The sequence below is a fragment of the Vanacampus margaritifer genome, chromosome 9 (assembly GCF_051991255.1).
Source record: "Vanacampus margaritifer isolate UIUO_Vmar chromosome 9, RoL_Vmar_1.0, whole genome shotgun sequence".
In the NCBI taxonomy this organism is placed as follows: domain Eukaryota; kingdom Metazoa; phylum Chordata; class Actinopteri; order Syngnathiformes; family Syngnathidae; genus Vanacampus; species Vanacampus margaritifer.
In genome coordinates this window covers 28,704,706-28,724,954 of record NC_135440.1, presented here as the reverse complement: position 1 = coordinate 28,724,954, position 20,249 = coordinate 28,704,706, and the positions used below count along the sequence as shown (strand labels likewise).

At 52.6% G+C, this 20,249-nt stretch overlaps 4 protein-coding genes across 15 annotated transcripts; 2 read left to right on the top strand and 2 right to left on the bottom strand.

Annotated features, from left to right (window-relative positions):
* Positions 1 to 220: 220 nt before the first annotated feature.
* Positions 221 to 7,994, top strand: LOC144058494 (DNA-directed RNA polymerase III subunit RPC7-like). 6 transcript variants are annotated; one of them, XM_077576990.1, is made up of 9 exons: positions 221 to 328; positions 1,124 to 1,259; positions 1,347 to 1,485; positions 1,550 to 1,621; positions 2,117 to 2,173; positions 2,616 to 2,695; positions 2,758 to 2,871; positions 2,940 to 3,068; positions 7,921 to 7,980. In XM_077576990.1, the coding sequence occupies exons 2-8, from the start codon at positions 1,140 to 1,142 to the stop codon at positions 3,024 to 3,026; spliced, it is 669 nt and encodes a 222-aa protein (XP_077433116.1). In that variant the 5' UTR covers positions 221 to 328; positions 1,124 to 1,139; the 3' UTR covers positions 3,027 to 3,068; positions 7,921 to 7,980. The 6 variants fall into 6 exon arrangements, with proteins under 6 accessions (XP_077433116.1, XP_077433113.1, XP_077433114.1 ...); XM_077576987.1 differs by having other exon boundaries at positions 2,758 to 3,068; positions 7,921 to 7,994; XM_077576988.1 differs by having other exon boundaries at positions 2,616 to 2,871; positions 7,921 to 7,990.
* prune (prune exopolyphosphatase) lies at positions 2,331 to 7,284 on the bottom strand. Of its 4 annotated transcripts, none has more exons than XM_077576981.1 (9): positions 6,902 to 7,284; positions 6,121 to 6,231; positions 5,853 to 6,058; positions 5,560 to 5,744; positions 5,328 to 5,486; positions 5,172 to 5,263; positions 4,897 to 5,055; positions 4,460 to 4,550; positions 2,331 to 4,166 (listed from the first exon to the last, which is right to left on the bottom strand). In XM_077576981.1, the coding sequence occupies exons 1-9, from the start codon at positions 6,938 to 6,940 to the stop codon at positions 3,949 to 3,951; spliced, it is 1,260 nt and encodes a 419-aa protein (XP_077433107.1). In that variant the 5' UTR covers positions 6,941 to 7,284; the 3' UTR covers positions 2,331 to 3,948. The 4 variants fall into 4 exon arrangements, with proteins under 4 accessions (XP_077433107.1, XP_077433109.1, XP_077433108.1 ...); XM_077576983.1 differs by lacking the exon at positions 6,902 to 7,284 and adding an exon at positions 6,630 to 6,732; XM_077576982.1 differs by lacking the exon at positions 6,902 to 7,284 and having other exon boundaries at positions 5,328 to 5,438; positions 6,121 to 6,559.
* On the bottom strand, positions 7,992 to 17,306 carry myo1eb (myosin IEb). 4 transcript variants are annotated; one of them, XM_077576978.1, is made up of 28 exons: positions 16,753 to 17,299; positions 15,920 to 16,057; positions 15,744 to 15,833; positions 14,940 to 15,034; positions 14,783 to 14,870; positions 14,629 to 14,718; positions 14,401 to 14,532; positions 14,086 to 14,220; positions 13,874 to 14,006; positions 13,534 to 13,730; positions 13,374 to 13,454; positions 13,219 to 13,305; positions 13,043 to 13,129; positions 11,873 to 12,040; positions 11,716 to 11,801; positions 11,562 to 11,643; positions 11,295 to 11,500; positions 11,070 to 11,214; positions 10,884 to 10,998; positions 10,641 to 10,810; positions 10,404 to 10,549; positions 10,025 to 10,171; positions 9,803 to 9,960; positions 9,661 to 9,735; positions 9,409 to 9,592; positions 8,892 to 9,067; positions 8,260 to 8,344; positions 7,992 to 8,199 (listed from the first exon to the last, which is right to left on the bottom strand). In XM_077576978.1, exons 1-27 carry the CDS (start codon positions 16,753 to 16,755, stop codon positions 8,268 to 8,270), a joined length of 3,291 nt encoding a protein of 1,096 aa, XP_077433104.1. In that variant the 5' UTR covers positions 16,756 to 17,299; the 3' UTR covers positions 7,992 to 8,199; positions 8,260 to 8,267. The 4 variants fall into 4 exon arrangements, 3 of the variants coding, with proteins under 3 accessions (XP_077433104.1, XP_077433103.1, XP_077433105.1); XR_013295446.1 differs by having other exon boundaries at positions 8,260 to 9,067; positions 16,753 to 17,306; XM_077576977.1 differs by having other exon boundaries at positions 7,992 to 9,067; positions 16,753 to 17,306.
* On the top strand, positions 17,037 to 19,848 carry LOC144058495 (acidic leucine-rich nuclear phosphoprotein 32 family member D-like). Its single transcript, XM_077576991.1, has 7 exons — positions 17,037 to 17,623; positions 17,947 to 18,096; positions 18,268 to 18,390; positions 18,458 to 18,611; positions 18,909 to 19,051; positions 19,456 to 19,507; positions 19,568 to 19,848. The coding sequence occupies exons 1-7, from the start codon at positions 17,570 to 17,572 to the stop codon at positions 19,636 to 19,638; spliced, it is 747 nt and encodes a 248-aa protein (XP_077433117.1). The 5' UTR covers positions 17,037 to 17,569; the 3' UTR covers positions 19,639 to 19,848.
* The last annotated feature ends 401 nt before the right edge of the window (positions 19,849 to 20,249 follow it).

The window sequence follows — 20,249 nt, the reverse complement described above, 5'->3', positions numbered from 1 at the left end:
AGGAATTGATGGCAAGAAGCTAATCGGGCGAGGCAGGTTAGTAGACCAAGTAAACCTCGTGTAAGTCGGTTGAGAAACGAGCAATCGATGTCAGTGCATTGGCCTTTGATAGGCCCGCGTCGCCCCTCCCAACATGGCCGCCACGCAGGCACGTCGGTTAGCTGTGATGCTGCAGCGCGCCGGCAGGTGGCGTCCAACTGGCTGAACGGTCAACACAACCGGAAGCACCAACAATTAGAAGATGGCGGCCGGCGCGTAACGAGGAAAACTACGAAATCCTAACCCTAAACGCGTCCACTTTTCAGCCGACTGACGACTCTCAGCCCAAGTAAGACTTTGGTTGAAAAGGAGAAAGCTTTGCCGACAACATTTCAGCTTCCACTGTCGGAAAACATGCTGGCCGGCCAGCCGGCTGGATGACGTTATTACCATGTGATTACAATACTGCACATTTCCAAGTGTAGCCCTTGAAAGATCTGCTGCTTGAACTTGAATTTTATTCACATGGTGGCCAGAAGAAGAAGAAGAAATCCTACTTTGTGTGTGCACTGCTCTCATCCCGTCACGGCTTCAAATGAACATGAACACCAACATTGTTTTGAAAATGAACGTGATGCGTTTCCTTCCGCTAGCGTGTCTTTCTCAACTATGCGACTTTTATCCACAGGACAGATATATATATATATATATATATATATATATATATATATATATATATATATATATATATATATATATATATATATATATATATATATATGTATATCATGAACCGTAACCATTTCGTTTTGGATAGAAATATTGAAATGTTTCCAGGAACATTTGTTGCATTCACTTGCACCCCCACAAAAATTGGTGAATTCAAATGTGTTCAAATGCTTTCGTTTTTTGTAATAAAATGGACACAAATGTTTTCCCAGTCCTGCTTTGGGTGATTTGTTGAAAAAGTGTCGGCACCCCTTCAACTTTTTCAAGTCACTTGTTCATCAGTGGCTGCTGAAGGTTGAACTTGTTACCACGGCAACGGCGGCATGAAAACAGAAGCTTGCCTTTGATGTTCTTGCGTTGCCACGGCGACCGCCTCCCTTGCCAACAAAGTCATCCTTCTCCTGTTGTCGCACAGACGGACGGTAGGTGAGATGTCGGGACGCGGTCGCGGCCGGCGAGGCTCGGGCGCCGGCGCCGAGCGCGCTGCCACCAACAGAGGACCTCTCGAACCTCTCCTGCTGTCCGTGCAGCAGCCCAGCGCCCTGTTTCCCGTGAGCCGCGCCGCCCCGTAGCGCGTCGCCGGAAATTGCCCGGCGGGCGCTCCCTTTCACCTTCGACCTTTCTTCTGTGTGACGCAGGTCATGGAGCGCAAGCCCCTCCCCCTGGCGTGCGGCGAGGAGGCCGAGTACCTTTTGGCGCTCAAGCAGGAGTTCCGAGGCGCTATGAAGACGCGGCCGGGTTTCCTCCAGCCGCACGCGGGTCACAGGTCACATGCAGGTCAGCGACCTCGTATGTCCAGACAAATGTGAGATCCATGTTTTGATTTTCATCTGATTTTCAGATGTGGAAAGATATTCGGACAAATATCTCAACTCCAGCGAGCAGACGGACGCGCTGAGCGACTGGATCACAGGTACACGCGCTCTCTCGGGACTCGAGTTGCAACTGGACTTTTCACAACATTTGGCCACAACAGGTGGAAGCATTTCGCTGAGTGTGGACCCGGATTTGCCATCGCTGGCCGTCATCCGCTTCGTGTTGGCCGTGTGAAAACAACAACTGGCATCCTTTGCCTTTTTTTTTTCCCTTTCACTTCAAGGCTTGACAAACTTGAAGACAAGTGAGACGAGCAAACTCATCGGACGTCCTCCAAGGAAATTCCACATGCTTCGTTCTTGCCAACAAATCAAAGGAATTCGTTTTTGATTCAAGACTCAAGCGAGCATTTCAGCGCCACAAACAAATCGTGTTTTTTTACATTCGGCGCAACCAACCACATCTGAGAGTTTTTCTTCAGTGCGTGTGCGTGCGCACTTTCATTTTCCCAGGCTGCTTTGTTGATCTCCAATGCCTCGACAAACAATCATCATTGGTCATGTCACTCACCAAAGTTTGTTTTTTTGTCCAGACTGGAAGAGATTCCCAAAAGAAATCCGACTGTGTCTCAGGAGAACCCGGAAAAAAGGTCAGTGCGTACAAACACACACGCAGCAATTGTGCATGTTGAGCTGCAGTCAACTTGAATCTGATTGCATTGACTCCTGGCCGGGTAAACGGGTTGCATGAGTGCCTTTATGTTGTCATTTAAAAAAAAAAAATCAAAAAAATTAAAAAGGAAGAAGAAAGTTTAACATTCATTTCTTTATTTGTACATAAGATGCTACACGTTTCCTAATGTACCACAGATTCGATATTTTGTTTAAAAATGAAATTTGCGTTAAAGGAGAAAAAAAATTGCCCTTTGTGTTTCCCCAAATATTGTTTTTAAAAAAGGACATTTTGCAGCTGTCATTTTTACAGCGCAATATTTTTTCTGACGCTTGTCGTCACTGTCGCAATCAATTATCGGCCCACGCTAGCCACTTGATGACATTGCAACCGGATGATCACGTTGTGGTTGACGTCAGGAGCGCCGACAGCCGCGCCAGCCACAGCTCAGGCGGACCAGGGCAAGAAAGAAGGCAAGGACGCGCTGGTCAAACTGGAGGTGAGCCAGCCAAACACCAAAAAGGCCAATTGCACTCAACGACGCGCACGCTTGTCGCAAAGACGCTGGCCACCGAGGGGCAGCGCAGCTCCGACGAGGAGGAGGAGGAGGAGAAGAAGAAGGAGGAGGACGATCAGGAGGCGGACGAGGAGTACGACGAGGAAGAGCTGGAGGAAGTGAGCGCTTGCACGCACGCAAATACAAAGATGTTTTATTTTGAAAGGTCACCGTGCGTTTGTGGCAGGAGACGGATTACATCATGTCCTACTTCGACAACGGCGAAGACTTTGGCGCCGAAAGCGACGACAACATGGACGAAGCCGTTTACTGAAACCTTTGTGCTGTTGCCATGGCGACACTCGGACCAGACCACGCAAGTTTTTTTTTATTCCTTTTCATGTTCAACCTTGACTTTTTACTCAAATGTTTCAAATACAGCCTCATACACAAAATCATTTGTTGTTGAAATTTCAACTTTGTGCACAAATTAGCGTTAACTTGACTTGTGAGCGCTTTTGACTTACGACCAGAGCCGTCAGTTGGCCCATTTTGCCACTTTGCTAAACTCAAAATTGCCGAGTGAGCGATGAAGGCACTGTGATGCTCGCGCACGTGGGCAAGGAGAGCCACGCTCGCTCTTTATTCCACAGGACAAAAGCAAACTACATGAAAACACTGGCAAGGAACTTGCGAAGGGACGCTCCCACATGGCCAATCAGCTCCTGGCATCACTCAGTAGGCCACGCCCCTTGAAAGCACACACGCACGACACTTTTGGTTTGGGTTTTTACTGACTTGGGTTCTCGACTGGGCAGGTTGCGGTGGAAAAACATTTGGCGCCGATATTCTGGCTCCAATATTTTGGATCCTGGATGTTTGATTTTGGAGTGGAAAGCCTAAATGAAAAGTTTATCAGCGTTCTTTTTGGGTTTGTCTAAAAATGGAATTGACCATCTGCAATTCCTTCCTTCCTTTTCCGGAGCGCTTCTTCTGGCGACGGGCCGCAGGCGTCTTGGGGCGAGAGGCGGGGCCACCCGGAACCGTTCGCTAACGGCAGGAAAGCGGAGAAAAGCCGCGCTGGCACGCACGGGCGAGGACAACATGCTAACACACAGGCAGGCGAGAGCCCGGATTTGGACCCGCAACCTCTCTGAAAAGCGCGGCGGACTTGCTAAAGCCGCTGATGCGTTTGAGTGCCCGTCAAAGCTTTTATTTTGCATGCTGGTAAAAGATGGGCTGATGTTTTCTTGCGGTCAGTGAGGCGCCATCTTGCTGAACATGTCATGGAGGGCGTGCGCGCTGATGGGGGGCGGGCCGGCGTCCAGGGGGCAGCCCTCCACCAGGCTGTTGGCGGGCGTGGGCGGCACCCGGCCCTCCTCGCCGTCGTCCTCGCCGTCGTGGTGGCCGTCGCGCGCCCTCACAAAGTCTTTGAGCAGCGGCAGAAGCTTCTTGCGCGACGCCAACGCGTTCCCTGAAGGGCGCACGCAGCAAAGTCAGCCACGGTGGCCGCCACTTCCGTTTTCAAACTTTCTTTCCGCCCAACGCCAATTCAACACCAAAAGTCGCAGCCATTTAAAAGTGGACAAAAAGTCCAAAAGTTACCGGGACAAACGTGTGTTTTTGAAGACTAAAAGTTTGAATGGATTTGTTTTGTGAACGTCAAAGTGATGAAAACGTCTGCAATTGTCTTCAGCGGATTTTTGGGGGTGTGGCTAAAACGGTGCCGCGTGACACCCTTTGGCATCTGGCAGGCGCGCGTCTCACCTTGGTGATAGGCTGCCACGCCGGCATGGGGGCTGCTGATTGGCCGCAGGTCGAGGGCGGGGTCGCCCGCCTGCTCCAGGAAGTGGCTGACCTGTCATGGGAGGTGATGAAAGAGGTCATGAGAGAGGTCGTGAAAGGTGGTGCGAGAGGTGCACTGGCCCGTGTCACGGCATTAGCAAGATGATGAACAAAGAGCAAAGGTGCCTGCGACACTTTCAGATGATGTTGATTGTCATCGTGTGCCGTTTTGGAGCGGCTCTAATTTGGACGTCAAGTCCTCGTTAGCTGGCAGTCGGTGTGTGTTGTTTTTCTTTTTGCCGCCGCCGCACTTCCGACAAGCAAACAAATTTTTCTACTGGATGAAGGAAAGTTTGCCTCCCGTTTGCTCTGCCGTCATCTTGCACTTTGGCAGCTGCGCCGACACATGCGTAGTGTACCTGTTCCCTGCAGGGGGCGCTGTGACTGAAAAGTGCCAGCTCTCTGATTGGCCGCTTGTCCTCGGTGAAAGAGATGCTCATCAACACCAACACGTCCAAAGCCAACTTGCGGCAGAAGCTGGAAAGCTCTGCCTCCAGCTCCGCCCTCTGCAGGAAGGCCTGACACGCGCGTGTCAACACACACACACACACACACACACACACACACACACACACACACATGCACACACACTCAGTATCCTTCGCGCCGCTCGCGTGAGAGAGCACCGACCGACCTCTAGCGGCAGGAAGAGTACGCAGATGGCCATGGACAAACTTCCTTTCAGCATCTTCATGTCCTTCACCAACATCTGTTCCGTATTGAGGCCTGAAGACCATGACATGGTCACGCGTGACGAAAGAGGCGGCGGGCGAGGGCGGGGCCGGCTCACCTGACACGTCAAACTTGGCGTTGTGCAGGGCCTGGAAGAGAGCGGCGCGCGGTGGCAGGGAGGGGAAGCGTGCCTCCAGGGCGGCAGCATACTGGCTGTCTTTGGGCGTCACTTTGCCCGCCGCGGGCGCCATGTTGACGCAGTCGGTCAGGATAGTCGCTAAGCAACACGGCGGACGCTTATCACTCACTCACGAGAGGGTGGCTTGGTTTAGGGCCGAAGGGCCGCTTACCGTAGAGAAGCTGCGCCAGCTGGCGGTCCAGGACCTGCGGCGCCTTCTGGATGAGGCGCTCGGTCACCAGGGTGGCGCAGGAGCCCACCGTCTCCACGGTAACGGGGCAGGTGGGACTAGGCGCTCGCTCCAGCGCGTGATGGTCGATCACCTCCACCACCGCCCCCTCAAGGTCGGCATCGGAACTGCAAGGACAGACACCTGATCGACTGCTTGCAGCTTTTGCCGTGTACTTGCAGCACTTGTGCGCACCGTAGGCGCGGCAATCGCCGTTCGTCATTGCTGCTTTGTACCTGGGAAGGACGTTGTGGTCGACGAGCGTGAGGCGCAAGCGACCCGCCCGCCGCAGCGCCTCCAAGTCCAGCTGATCCCGGAAGAGCAGCGAGTCCGGAGACAGGCCGGCCTGGTGCAGCAAGAACACGTTGTCCGACCGGAGCGCCAGCTCCTCCCTCCGGATGTTGAGCAGCGGCACGCTGAGCGCCGATTCGTCGCCGCACGTCTGCCCAGAAAAGGACGCCGCTCAGTCGCATGGCATGTGTTTTCGGCGCCGACGGCCCTCACCTTGGACAGGAAGTAGGCGTACGCTAACGAGGACACCATGGAGTCCAGGTCGCACGCCTCGTTTCCCAGAACCACGTGGAGCGGACGGCCCGACGGCAGCTCGGCGCTTGCCTGGGGGAAGGAAGGACATCCCGTAAACAACATCCGACAGCTGGCATCCAACGTCATCCCATTTTCAACATCCAGCATCCATCGGTTGCCATCCGACGGGCGACACCCAGATATAAGCGCACGTTAGCGTTCAAGCTGTCTCTGATGTGATTGATTGACAGCTGCCACACGTGACTGACCGCCATTAAACTTTAGCGATTTGGGCTCACTCACACCATATGATATCAATCATTCATATGCAAGTGACAGCCTGTGTCCAAATTCTCAAGGCTGGGTCGTCCGAAGGCCGAATTTGTCGGCTGCATGACGTCATTCCTGGCGCGACTCGACAACACGCACAGACTTACACGTGAATGGAGTGTCGGTCAATGCGCTGTCGACAAGCAGCATTTACAAACCATTCTTATGCAAGTCGAGTCACGCCGGGAGTGACGTCATGCAGCCGACAGTCGGCCTTCGGAGGACCCAGCCTTGTGAATTTGGACACAGGCTGTCTGCGCTCACTCATGACTCGATTCACGCAGCTCCAAAATTGTGTAATCTCGCGAGATTTGGACAAACTCGCGTTCGCATTGCTAATGCACGAGTGCCATCTAGAGGGCGAAGTGTAAATCTTCCACACTTTCAATTACCGCTTACACGCGCGTGTGCGTGTGCGTGCGCGTGCTACCTTGACGGCTGCGTGGCAAGTGGAGAGAAAGTCGTCCATGGTTCACGCACGGCTCGGGTGCAGTAATCGAATGTGTGTGTGTCGCGTAAGCGTCCACACTCGCTCAATGACCAAAAAGTAACGAGCGTGTGAAAGGTCACGTTGCCTTCACGGTCCTCTTCCAATCGGAATATTTTCTTTCGTCTTCTGTTGAGTCATAGCAGCTCCATATTTGACATTCGTCCGAGCCAGTAGTGTAGTTATTATGCTTGTAAGCGTTGGCTGCAAATAACCTTGTTCGTCGTTAGGCGCAATGGTGACGTCATCAAGATGCGACAGCGTTGTACTAAAAGCTGGACTTGTAAAAAAATAAAAAAAGACTGTCGGTTCGGAGTTTTTGTTAACGTGCTACTGAAGCGTGACACACACGGTTTCTAAGGCCACACGTGTCGTGTTTGTAGAGCAATACACGTGTCGCCGGCTTTCCAGCTGGATGTTGTTTGTAAACGACCTTGTTTTCACTGTTCTTTTCATATATGCAAACACACTGACGTCATGATACGCAAATATTCTCACTTTATGGTCGTCTGTACGGACACGTGCTGCGTGCCCAAAACGTTTTTGTAGTGTTTAAAACATTTTTTTTAACAAAACAAAATCAAAAAATGCTTGTGACTTCAAATTGGACGGAAGGGACGCACATTTTCCACCAGCACGTGAAAGCAACATATCGGAACTGGAGTATGGAACTCTGGGAAATGTAGTCTTTTGAAAATAATGCTTTTTTTTAAAGAGACTATTCAAAAATATTCTTTTTCTCATGCTTTGAATTTGAGTCCATTTAAAGCATTCTTGAAATCTTTTATTTGCACTGTACACTCTCTGAGTAAACTGTCTTTCTCCCATGTATTTATAAATATGTCAGTTTAGCTCTTAGGTTTGAAAGTGCTTTTAAATGTTGAACATTCAATCATTTAAAGCCCATTGAGTCTGAAATGTGCCTTTGGAACTAAATGTGTCTTTCCTTTGCAAACAAGCAGAGTTTGATGTCACTTTACTCAGCGTCGTCGACCTCCGGCTGATGTTGGGTGCTTAAAAAGAACAAAAGGTGTGTAGTATCTCAATTTGCTTATTTATTGCATACTTAGTTGATTTGTGTGCGCTTGAATGAAAGTTCATGAACACTCTCGCCGCCTCACATTGACATCTGCTCCAGTTTCCATGGCAACACGCCACAGCCGCCCGCTTCACGTCCAACTGGCGGCCAAATGTTGACCTCTGACCTCTGACCCCTGGGGGTGATGACTGACAGCTGTCAGCTGCAAAGAGAGTTGTTTTTCTTCTTAAACAGTCCAAAAAACGAGTCAGTGATCTCTGACCTCAGCGTCTAGATTTTCTCCACGTAGTTTCCGGGAAACATTCCCTCTCGGCCGCGAAGGCGTCCGAACCACCAGCCCGACGGGTCTAAACGACAAACGTCTGATCGTTAGAAGACGGAGGAGGAGGACGAGAAGAAGAATCCAAGTGGTCCCCTCTCTTAGATGTTTTTTTTTTTTATAATAACTAAAAATGCACACCGTTTTTATCTTTTCTATTTGTAGCCCTTTGAGCTCTTGCCATGTAAAAAGCATTATAAATTAAATGTATTATTTTAAGAAAGTGAGCAAAAGGAGAAGAATTGGAAGGACGAGGAGAAGAAGAAGAGAAGGAAAGAGATGAAGTCGATCACTTGCTTGTTGGATTGCTAAAAAGTTGCAGTGCTGCATGCGAGGATGCGGAAGGAGAAAAAGACGGGTACAGCGGCGGACGGAGAAAAAGACGGACGGAGAAAAAGACGAGGACAGCGGCGGACGGAGAAAGCGGCGGACGGAGAAAAAGACGGGGACAGCGGCGGACGGAGAAAAAGACGAGGACAGCGGCGGACGGAGAAAGCGGCGGACGGAAAAAAAGACGAGGACAGCGGCGGACGGAAAAAAAGACGAGAACCGCGGCTCCCTCCGTCCGCCGGTACCTTCGGTGAGAATCTCGATGACGTCGTCCGTGTTGAAGCTGAGCTCGTCCGTGTCCTGGGCGTCGTAAGCGTAGAGGGCGCGACACTGCGGGGAACGAGGCTTGGGTTTGGGTGCCGGTTTGGGTCGACCCGCTCCGGGGACCGGCTTCACCTCTTTGGAACGCCGCCGCTGCAGCCTAAAGGCAAAGATAAAAAGGTGTGACGCTGAAGGGGTGTCGGTCGACTTGGTCCTTTTTCTGGCAGGTTCCAAGTCACGTCAAATGTTCTACTCGGACTACAGTGGCGGGCGTCCCCCGATTGACGGTGACTCTCGGGCACCTCGAGTCAAGATGGGGTCACCAGTCATCGTGGCTTTTGTGGATCTGAGGGTCACGGTACGCATCCCAAGGACGTTGACGGGTTTTCTTGTGTTTGTATGCCAAATGCATGCCGCGTTGAAACCGCGGAACTTGTCGGGGCTTTCCCACCTTGAGCAGCCGCCGCCCGTAGCGGGCTCAACAGTCGGTAACGAGCTTACCCGGCGGCGCCCTGGTCCGGGACGTTCATGAAGCCCATGTCCACATGCTTAGCGGGCCCGCCGTCGTGCCGGTTCTGGTTCTGGAGTCGGGGCAGACTAGGCTGCTCCATGCTGGACTGCTGCCTCAGCAATGAGCCTCTGGCGGAGCTTCCTTGGCGGGTCCTGACAAGCTCGTTGCGAAGGCCTGAGGAAGGCAAGCGGGCAAATCAGCCCCGCACTCGACATCATTCGAACGGCAGAATGTTCCGGTACCCGGATTGTTCTGGTTGGTGGGCGGGGGCCAATTTCCTCTGTTGAGACTCTTGCGGTTGTCCCTCCTTGTGGGTCCTGAGAACAGAAGGCAAGTCTTCAGGAGACTCTGAGGAAAGCACTCACGAGGCCGCTTGGAGCTTACGCGAGTTTTTGGGCAGACCCGGTCCAATGGAGACGTGAAGAACCTTCCCACTGGGTTTCAGGACTGCCTCATCTCCCTGACCTACCTGGAACTGGATCTGTCTGGAACCCGATGAGCTAAACGGGCCCCAGCCTCCCTTCTTGACTTTGAACTCCAGACTGAAAGAAAGATGGAACGCGGTGAGCTCGCTAGCGAGCTAGCGAGACGCATTTGGGGACTAACAGGTTGTTGAACTTGAGCGGAAGATTCCTCTGAGTTTTCTCGTGATGACGCTTGATGAGCAGACTGAGAAATTCGGTCTTAAAGACGCTGTGAAGGACGCTGTCGTACTCTTGCTGGTGGATGATGAAGATGTCGTCCTGCAAAGTGCTGGACGAGAGACGCACACGAACAAAGATGAAGCCTCGTTCACACGCTTTTCGTTCCCAACAACAAACTCAACTGCAGAAAACACTCCAATAGCACTTGTGAGGCCGAATATGATCGACGCACTTTGTTTGTTTGAACAAACGCAACAAGTTTCAGTCGTCGTCCTTTTTTGGGCTTCCTTTTCTAAACCCAGTTCAAGTCCCGTCATGCAATTCTGAGCCTGGACTCGTACCTCAAGGAAACGGACTGGATGCTGCCCAGCTCTATCTTCCTCTTGAGAACCTCCTGGATATGACCTTTATCTGGCCCCTGCTTCACCTTCTCTCGACCAATCAGGTACAAGAAGTTGGCTGTGAGGATGAGGTCGCGCTTCACCGTCTGCTCGAAAGAAAGAAAGAAGAAGAAAAAGGACTCGGTGCCAAATGCGCGTCTTCTGTCAAGGAGCCGCCGAGTTCAGTGTGCGTCTGACCCGGAACCTGCGGTCAAATTTGACCACCACGTCGGCAAAGTCGATCCTCTCCCTGCGGCCAACAAACTGCCGGATCTCCGGGTGGACGTCGGTGCCGATGTAGTCGCCCACAAAGTTGCGGTTCAAGCTGTTCTTGCGGCGTTCCTTCTTGTTCAGCAGAACGTCAGATGCTGCAAGAGGAAGAGAGGAAAAAAGAAAAAGGGGAGGAGCCATCTGCAGAGCGCGCGACGGATGAGGTCTCACCTTCCTCCCTCATCTTCACGTACTTGCGGACGGCAACGTGCTTCCGCCAGGCCTTCTGGATGACCCGGGCGTAACCGTTGTACTTGCGCTCCCTCATCTCCTCCAGCAGGAAGAGCTGCAGGAGACGCCAGCTCAGCTGGATCCGGACTTTTCCAGAATCTTTTCATAGCGCCGCTTTTTTCATACCGACTCGGGAGCTTTAACAAAGACTTTGGTCTTGCCCAGCTGGAACTGGTCCTCGTCCATGTTGACGGAGTTGAGCAGGTGCAGGACGCCCTGCCGCTCGTCCCCTTGCCAGGTGGGCCACGTCTCTTTGGTCAGGATGGCGTACCTGCATGGTGGACAGGTTAGCGGCAGCCGGCAACGTGAGCCGCCACCGGCACTGGCGCTCTCGCTGGCGCTCTCTCGGACCTCTGGAGGAACTTGTTGAAAGGGCGGCGGTACGCATATCCTGCTCGACGGACCCGGATGTTCTCGCGGAGGCCCAGGTACTCCACCTGGTGCCGCACTCTCTTGTCCTCCCAGTCCCGAGGACGTTTGGTCTCGTTGGGTTTGATGCAGCGGATGTAGTGAGGCGTGCACTTCATCAGCGTCTGGACCAGCGTGTTGGCTTGTTTCTAACGCCAGAGGAAGGTCGTCATGAGGTCGATCCACGAGGTGGAGCCGACGGACGCTCACCTTGATCTTGCTGCTGGCCGTGCTCGGACGTCCTCTCTTTTCTGCCTGCAGGTTCTCGGGGAAAAGCGCTCTAATGAAGGGACTGCCGTAACGGCACAGCGCGGTCAGTAAGGTCACCGCCACGGCCGGCTGCTCGCGTGCGCGCGCCACTTACAACTCGCTGCCTTGCATCAGCTCGATGATGTCGTTGAACAGCACGTCTCGGTTCCTCTCGCAGAAGCCGCTGACGTCGTACGACACCTGAGCGAGGCACACGGCTCATCAGACGGCGCCAGCGACGGATGGCTCGTCACTGCATGGCGGCGGCGCACCTTTCCGGCGTAGTGGTGGATGATGAAGCCTTTGTTCCAGCTGCTGAAGTGTTCGTGTGAGCCAACTTGACCTTGGAGCTTCTGCAGCAGCGTCTGGTCTGCGCCGTCGCCTTTGGCGTGCATGGTGGCGCACACGTCGTCCAGCACGCTCATGATGCCAGGAGGATTCTGGGAAGGAGCGCAAGGACCACGCGTTCAACTGGAGGACATTTCAGCTTCTTCACTTCCAAGCGGGACTCGCCCCGTTTGTGTCTGTGCCGTTGTTGTTTGTTTTCAGTCAGTCTGACGAAGCCCTGGGGTGAAAGGTCATCTTACAACCGACAAAGAGACGTTTCTCAGCCGGCAGTCAGCTGGCAATCGTGCCCGGGCTCATCGTCAGTACTCCAGATTGGCGTTCACCTCAAGCCGTGACCTACCGAAGCGAGGGCAATCGCTCACGTAGCCAAAAACGCTTCGTAGTCCAACAAAAGACAAACACAATTTGATCTCATGCAATTTTCATGCAGTTTTCGAATCCTGCGCTGGACGCCGCCAATCCATTCAATCAGTCGAAATGCATCCACGTCGTGAGTACTCGCTTGTTGTAGCTTCGTCCTCCCTAATGCTATGCTAGGAGCTTCATCCTCGCCAATGCTACACTTGCTAATGCTAAGCAAAAACACGTGAGAGCGTCCGAGTTTGTCGCATGAGATGTCAACAAGCAGGCCTTAAACCAACCAATTATTCCGTTACTAGAAGCGCGTCTCACGCACACACAAAAGCAAAAACACACACAAGCTACTTCCGAGTTGTGCGGCGTACGTCGCGGCCACGCACGCGCCATCCCCTCGTCTGCTTGAAACGGATCAATCTGCATTGACGCATTATGACTCGGACGGGAAAATGATGACTGGACGCCGGCTTCACATCAGCCAATCCACGACTTCATTTGAGTCCTCAGCGGTTGATTGGTGCGTTCGGTGCCTTACCTGGCAACAACAAAACAAGTGAGCGATGTGACACCAACGGGGCGATTCCGCTCCTGACATGAAGTGAAGGAAACTTTTGGTCCGCTTGGCAAAATGGACCTTTTGCGGAGCTGAGCGAGAATCTCCACGAACATCGACATGGAAATCTTAACGTGACGTGATGCGGAAAAGCCGATTTTGATGTTGGCGACTTGCAACTCACCAGTTTGGACTCGATGAGGTCACACACAACTTTGTTGTTGAAATAGTCGATGGGCGTCCACTTGATTCCCTCCTGCACGTACTCCTCCTGCACGCACGCACGCACGCACGCACGCAGAAGGTGAGCGAGGCAAGATGTGGGAGTGGTCTGTGAGGACGGCGACGGACGCGGCACACCTGCTCGGCCTTCAACGTGAGCTGGATGAAAATCTGCTGCAGCTTCTCGTTGACAAAGTTGATGCAGAACTGTTCAAAACCGTTTTGCTAAAAATCACAAGAGCGGGATTAGCGAGGAGCGTGTGTGCGCCGGCGCGTGCACGTGTGCGTCTTACCTGGAAGATCTCAAAGCCGTAGATGTCCAGGACGCCGATGTTGAACTCCTCCTGATCCTTCTGGATGGCTCCATTGACACACTGACGGCAACACACACACACACGCGCGCAGGGTCAGCGGTCAGGCGGAAGCCCAGGGCGCTGGCGGGCACGGACTGACGTCGACCAGGAAGTCGAAGAGGCGGCTGTAGAGGGCTTTGGCCAGAGCGTCGCGGGTGAAGCAGGCCTGCTCGGTGTTGAGGGTGACGGAGATGGACTCGGTCTTGCCGCCCCACTTGCTGTCCAGGATCCTGCTGGTCAGTTTGCTGCACAGGGCGTCTTGAGGGATCCCCAGCAGGAAGGACGGGAAGGCCAGAACTGAAGCGGGCGCACAGGCCGGCGTTACAGCGGCCGGCGTTACAGCGGCCGGCGTTACAGCGGCCGGCGTTACAGCGGCCGGCGTTACAGCGGCCGGCGTTACAGCGGCCGGCAACACGCCGCCGCGAATTCCCACAACTTACAGTCGCAACTCTCCACCACCGCAAAGTTGTTCTCCTCGCGGAAGTTGAGGTTGCCCAGGTGGAGAATGCCCGCCACCAGCTGAACCACCGAATCCTGGTCCTCCGTGGACAGGCCCACCACCGACATGGCGTCCTGGCACCGATCCAGATGGAGAGAGACAGAGATTGACAGACTGACGGACGCACCGACAGGCGGCGAGGGACAAACGGACCAAGGTGTCGGAGAATTCCTTCTTGTCATTCACGTCTTCCACCGTGAACGTTCCCGATTGATTGAGGTAGTTGTAGTAGTCGGGGGTCGTGACCCCAAGGTTTTCCCTCTGCTCCCCGCTTGCCCCGTCCAGCAGCTGAGGGTCAGAGGTCAAAGGCAAGCGCAGTTTCACAACGTTGGCTTAGAGTTCAGGAGGCGGAGCTGGCGTAGAGCTGCCGGCAACTGGCAATGGCCGGTAGGAGCGGGCGCTAACTGGCTGCTAGCATCTGCTGGTACCTGCTAGCATCTGCTGGTACCTGCTAGCATCTGCTGGTACCTGGTAGTAGATGTGGAAGTTCCTCTCGCCTGGATTCTGCGAAACCACTCGGCTCTTCTCCAACAGGAAGTTGGAGATCTTTCCTCCGTCGGGAGCGCCGCCGCGGCTGAACTGGATCTCAAAGTACTTTCCCTGTCAGGGAGGGGCACGTGTCATGCATGTCATGCGTGTGCGTCGGACTCCACCTCGCCTCGTGCGTGCGTGCGTGCGTGCGTGGCGAATACTAACGAAGCGGCTGGAATTATTGTTGCGGACCGTCTTGGCGTTCCCGAAGGCCTCCAGCAGGGGGTTGGATTGCAGGATGATGTCCTTCACGTGCTGCACACACACACACACACCCATTTGACCCCGCCTCATCTCAAGCCCCGCCCCCTCCACTCACCTGCACCTTGTCGCCTCCCCCTGACACCTTGGATACGTAGCTCATGATGTATTTGGCCGCCACCGTCTTCCCGGCGCCGCTCTCGCCACTGAGGACCAGCAAACAAGTCAGACGGGAAGTCAAAGCGCAAACATTAGTGGCGTTAAGTCCCGCCCACCTGATGATGACACACTGGTTCTCGCTGTCAATCATCATGTTGCGATAAACGTCGTCGGCCAGCGCGTAGACGTGAGGCGGGTTCTCGTATTGGGCCTGAGACACGTGACATCATCAACATGCACGCCAGTTCACTAAGGTTGACCACTGACCCGTCATCAGGTGGGTCAAGGTCACGAGCCGCGTGACGACCACACGTTAGCGTAGCTTGCTAACAGTCGACGATTGACGGGGCCGCGACTCGTTTTTCAAGCCCGCAGACGGACAAAGAGCATTTGGAGGTCAAGACTCCGCCTTTGTTGCCACACACATTTTGCTAAATGGACCGATTTGGATCGGTCGCCACCGTGTGCTGCTCAAAGAAGTGTGATTTGGATCGGTCGCCACCGTGTAAGCGTCACATTCAAACACGCGTTCGTACACCAGCGGTCGACTGCTGCCGTGTTTGTCTTCAAGGACACGATGACCACGAGGGTCGACCATGCGAACCCGAAGCTCCCGCTTGGGAGACGGACGACCACGGAGCCATTTTGATCCTAGTTGATCTCACACGAAGATGACAAAGTGATATTTTGCGATATTGACTTTGACCGCATTCGTTTGTGGACCGCTACGCTCGCCCTCAATTTCTTCGGCTGCTTTCGAAGACACGTTGGACTTTCAAAACCAGTCAAGGGCATTTTCAAAGAAAGACGGCAACAAAATGCCAGTCAACGACACAACATTTGATCAACATCACAACCTAAGCTCAACCTGAGATGACATTTTTACGACAGTAGAAATGTGTGTGCGTGTGTGCGCGTACCGCTCCCTGGTAGAGGTCCACTTCCCTTTCTGTGAAATATGGGAGTTGTTTAAAGGGATTTACAGAGATCAGAACCGGTCCAATGTAGGTCTGGAAAATGGGGTCAAGGGTTGCAGTAGAAGTGGCCGTGCGTGTGCGTGTGCGTGCGCGTGCGCGTGCGTGTGCGTTGAGGATACAAAGATGTAGTCGTCCATGTATCTCTTCTTGAGGTTCTCCGTGATGGCGTCCTCGTTGATTTTGGACAGCAGCACCATGTCGTCCACGCCGCTCACCTTCGCGTCCTGAGCCAGCCAATGATAGCGCTCCTTGCTGCCCTGTGTGGGCGGGGCAACCACAGCCACTTTAATGTTACACACGCCGACTCACACACACACACACACACCAGTGCAAGGGTCATTAGTGAAGACATTCATTTTCATTTTGACATTTGAAGACAAACTGAAAATGTTTTTTTTTTTGTTGTTGTTTTTAACTTGAAAGGTTCAAAATGTCTCCGGGAAAGTAGCAATAAACGTGAGGCGCAGGCGTGTCCCCTCCTGAAGTTGCAGCATTCCAAAGTCCTGTTGGCTCATGTTTGTGGACACAAAACAACACAATTTACACACTCAGCCAGTGTGTGTGTGTGTGTGTGTGTGTGTGTGTGTGTGTGTGTGTGTAGTTCGGGTTGTTTAAGTATGTACAAGCGTGTGTCAGCATTGACACCAAGAGCCTGTATGCCAAAATAACTTTGTGTTCCATTGTCTTATCATTTGTTGTTTGTTTCCCCCCCAACGTTTGGTATTTAAAACATGTTCATGTTGATCTTCTGATCTTTGGGTAAACAAACCAGAAATAAGTCAAGGAAAAAGTTGCGGAACAGAAGCGTGCACAGCCAGCCACAAGTATAATCATTCAAAAGAGACTCAGAAGCAGCAGCAGTACTGGGACCAGTACAAGGACCACAACCACAATCAGGACACGGGTCAGCGAAACAGAGAAGGGCGTGTCGACATGACGTGTTGATCCTCACCATGTCTACTGCTGCCTGTCACTTCCTGGAGAGTTGAAGTTGAGCCACAAATCACTCCAGATCAGACCAGTCCACATGAGTCCACATGAGTCCACTTAGCTGCTGTGATCACTGTCGCTGCTTTGGACCCAGACGGAGCGTCAAGTCAAGTCCGTGCAGGTGCGGACAGGTATGGCCACGCCTCCTCCATGTTCTGGCCCCCTGCTGGCGGGATACAGAACGACAAGTCCTCATCCCAGGTGGAATAGTTTTTCAATCGTCATGATGAGGAGAGGGGAGGGGGGAGAGAAAGAGGAAGCGAGGGAAGCCATTACGAACTCCATTCGGACTTCAAGCAGTGCCGTGATTATTTCTTAACTCCATTGATGTGCTGCACTATCAATTATTATTAGACTGCATCTTTTGCCGTCAAGATGTGTGGAATATTTGTGTCATAATATTCCACCTGTGTGAAATATTGACGTCAACCAAAATTTCGCACAGTTCCACTCGTTTGTCTCCAGCAGAGAGAAAATAGTATTTCCTCTACAACAGATTTCTACCAAAAAAATAAAAAGAGTTCTTCAAAATGGCGCCAAAGTAACGCTGCATTTCAAGATCTTCTCAAAGTAAGATCTCTGGTCGGGAAGGCGGGATTAGTGCGAGGATTAACCAATGGGAGGCGAGGCTGTGGCGATTCGATTGGCGTTGGCGGGTAGGGGCGTGGTTGGGCGGCGAGTGTCCAACATGGCGGTGTAGTTGCGCTTCTTTGGCCTTCTTCGTATAGCGAGCGTCACATTTGTTTTCTTTTGCTCTCGCCAACTTCGCCCTACTCGACATGGACATGAAGAAGAGGGTCCACTTGGAGTTGAAGGACAGAAGTCCCGTTGAGGTGCGTTCACGGCGACCGCCGGCAAATGTCTCCTTTCGTCGTCGTCTTTCTTGCTCGCTTTGAATGTGTCCCAGTGCCAGCATCGAGTCCGAGTCGTGCTTATGGACTGGGACGTTGACGACGTTTGTGTTCTTTAGCACCTTTCCGACATTTTTTTTTTCAAGCTATGCGTTCGCGCCTTCCAGTCCTCATCACGTGACTGAAAAGCAGCGCTTGACTTCTCTTTGGCGCGAAAACTTTGTCATGCTCGTTCGGCGCTTCCGGTTGGATCGGTTACCATGGTGACCGTCCAACTGCTGATGGTCGTGTTGTTGTTTGTTCAGGTGTGCGTGCTGGCCTTGGACACGTGCCGTTCGGGAGACGGTGAGGTGGACGGCGTGACGGAGGAGTTTTCATCTCTTGAGGTTCTGCGCATGGCCAACGTGGGCCTCAAGTCGCTCTCCAAACTGCCTTCGCTGCCCAAACTGCACAAGGTGGGACTTCCTGTCACCTGCCTTGAGACGATGAAATCTGTACTGGCGTCCGAGCTTTTCTTGGCATTCTACGAAGACGCCGACACAAAAGTCTTTGTAGAACAAACGTAACGCCGGCGGTCTTTCCGACTTTACAATGCATTTCTTTTTTCTTTTTTTTCTGCTTGTCAGCTGGAGTTGAGCGACAACGCCATCTGCGGCGGTTTGGAGGCGCTGGCCCAAAAGTGTCCCAACCTGACGCACCTCAACATCAGCGGCAACAAGATCAGCGACATGGCCGCCCTGGAGGCTTTGGTGAGCAAAAGCAGGAAGTCGCCGGCATTGCGCAGCCGGCATTGCGCTGACCTGGCTCCGCCCGCAGGAGCCCCTGAAGAAGCTGAAGGCGTTGGACGTGTCGGGTTGCGAGGTGAGCGCGCGGGACGACTACCGCCACGCCGTCTTCCGCCTCCTGCCCAGCGTCGCCTATCTGGACGGCTACGATCGCCACGACAACCGGGCGCCACACTCCGATAACGGTAACAAGGAATTCAAATGCAAAAACACTGCACAGCAGGGACGGGCAAGTACCGAGAACACGAATCATATCGGGCCGATGCTGGCCTTCTTTGAAGGTATCGGGTTCTCGTGGAGGCTGTCGATACCAGCCACTGATAGCTAAGAGAGCAAAAAGAGTCTGAAAGGTCTTCATGTTTACAGATCAAAAGTACCAGAGGTATCGGTGCGTACTCGGACTGAAAAAAAGTGGTATCGGGCATCCCTCCCGCCCACAAAAAGTTGGAAGAGACACTGAAAAAAAAGCTTTTGCTTTGCAGGCGAGGACGATAGCGCCGGTCCACATGATGAGGAGGAGGAGGAGGATGATGATGATGATGATGATGATGAGGAGGAGGAAGATGATGACAATGTCTCGGAGGAGGAGGTGGGGCTGTCGTACCTGATGAAGGAGGGCATCCAGGTGGGTGAGGGCAAAAAAGGAACCCAACTTTTGACCCAAATCCTTTTGCGGCTGCAAATAAGCACTTTCGCATTCAGCGTGTTTGCCAAAGGTGGGACTTGCGCCATCCGATTGGTCCACATGAAGTGTAAAGAACAAATTCAAGGAAGCAACTTTTCTAGCTGCTCTCGTTTAGCCTGCCAATGGCCTTTCTCATTGTATGTTAGCATGAAGCGAAATGTTTTTCATTTTTGCAATCAACAAAGAGTGTCGAGGCTCATTTGTCAGCAAAAAGTCTTGTGAGTCGACTCGACAAGACAGCGGCGACAACACGGCAGTTGGCGGCCATCTTGTTAGTTTAAAAGTGGACGGACGAAATGTGTCCAAGCAACGATGGAATGAACCTGTGCCACTTTTGCCTTCAGGACGAGGAAGACGACGGCGACTACGTGGAGGAAGAGGAGGACGACGATGAAGGTTAGTTTGTTGGGAATTTAGCCATTTTGCCAAAGGTTGACGTCGCCCTCGACTCCCCAGACGACGAGGCGCTCCGAGGCGACAAGAGGAAGAGAGACGACGAAGACGATGAGGATGAAGACGACCAATAGTCCATTTTTGGCCTGACCTCCGGCCCCGCCCCCTCCGGGGCACAGGAAACGGTGCTCGGTGATCAGCTGGTCCCGGTCTGGTCTCGGCTCGGTCTCGGTTCTGCTGTGTAAATACGAGTGAACTCTTAACTTTGAAAGTTTTTGTTGTTTTCCCGCGTCATCATGTGACCACATGACGTCATTGTTTTTCAATAAAAGCGCTACAAGCAATTTGACGCTCTCGTTTTTCATGAGGCTCTCATTGGCTGCTGGCCGGACGCATTTTTTTCAAGAGCCGCACAACAACGTGTGTCCGCCAAATGGAAGAAGAGACGCTTGAGTCTTTCCCAAAAAAACACACCTCAGATTTGACCTTTTTACTTTCTTTAGGAAAACGGCGTAGACAAGCTTTTCAAAAACCGACAGACGGAAAAACCTTGGATTCTTAAATCCGGTGTGGATTTGAAGGCCACCAACGGTGAAACGAGCTCACAAAGCAAGTGATTTTGATGTGGAGAAGACAAGGAAATGACGATTTCCAATCATGTGCACGCTCATTTTTCTTGCTGTAGACCAAATTCAAAACAAGAATCAAAAGAAGGTCTACAATTTGTGTGGCGCAATTTTTTTTA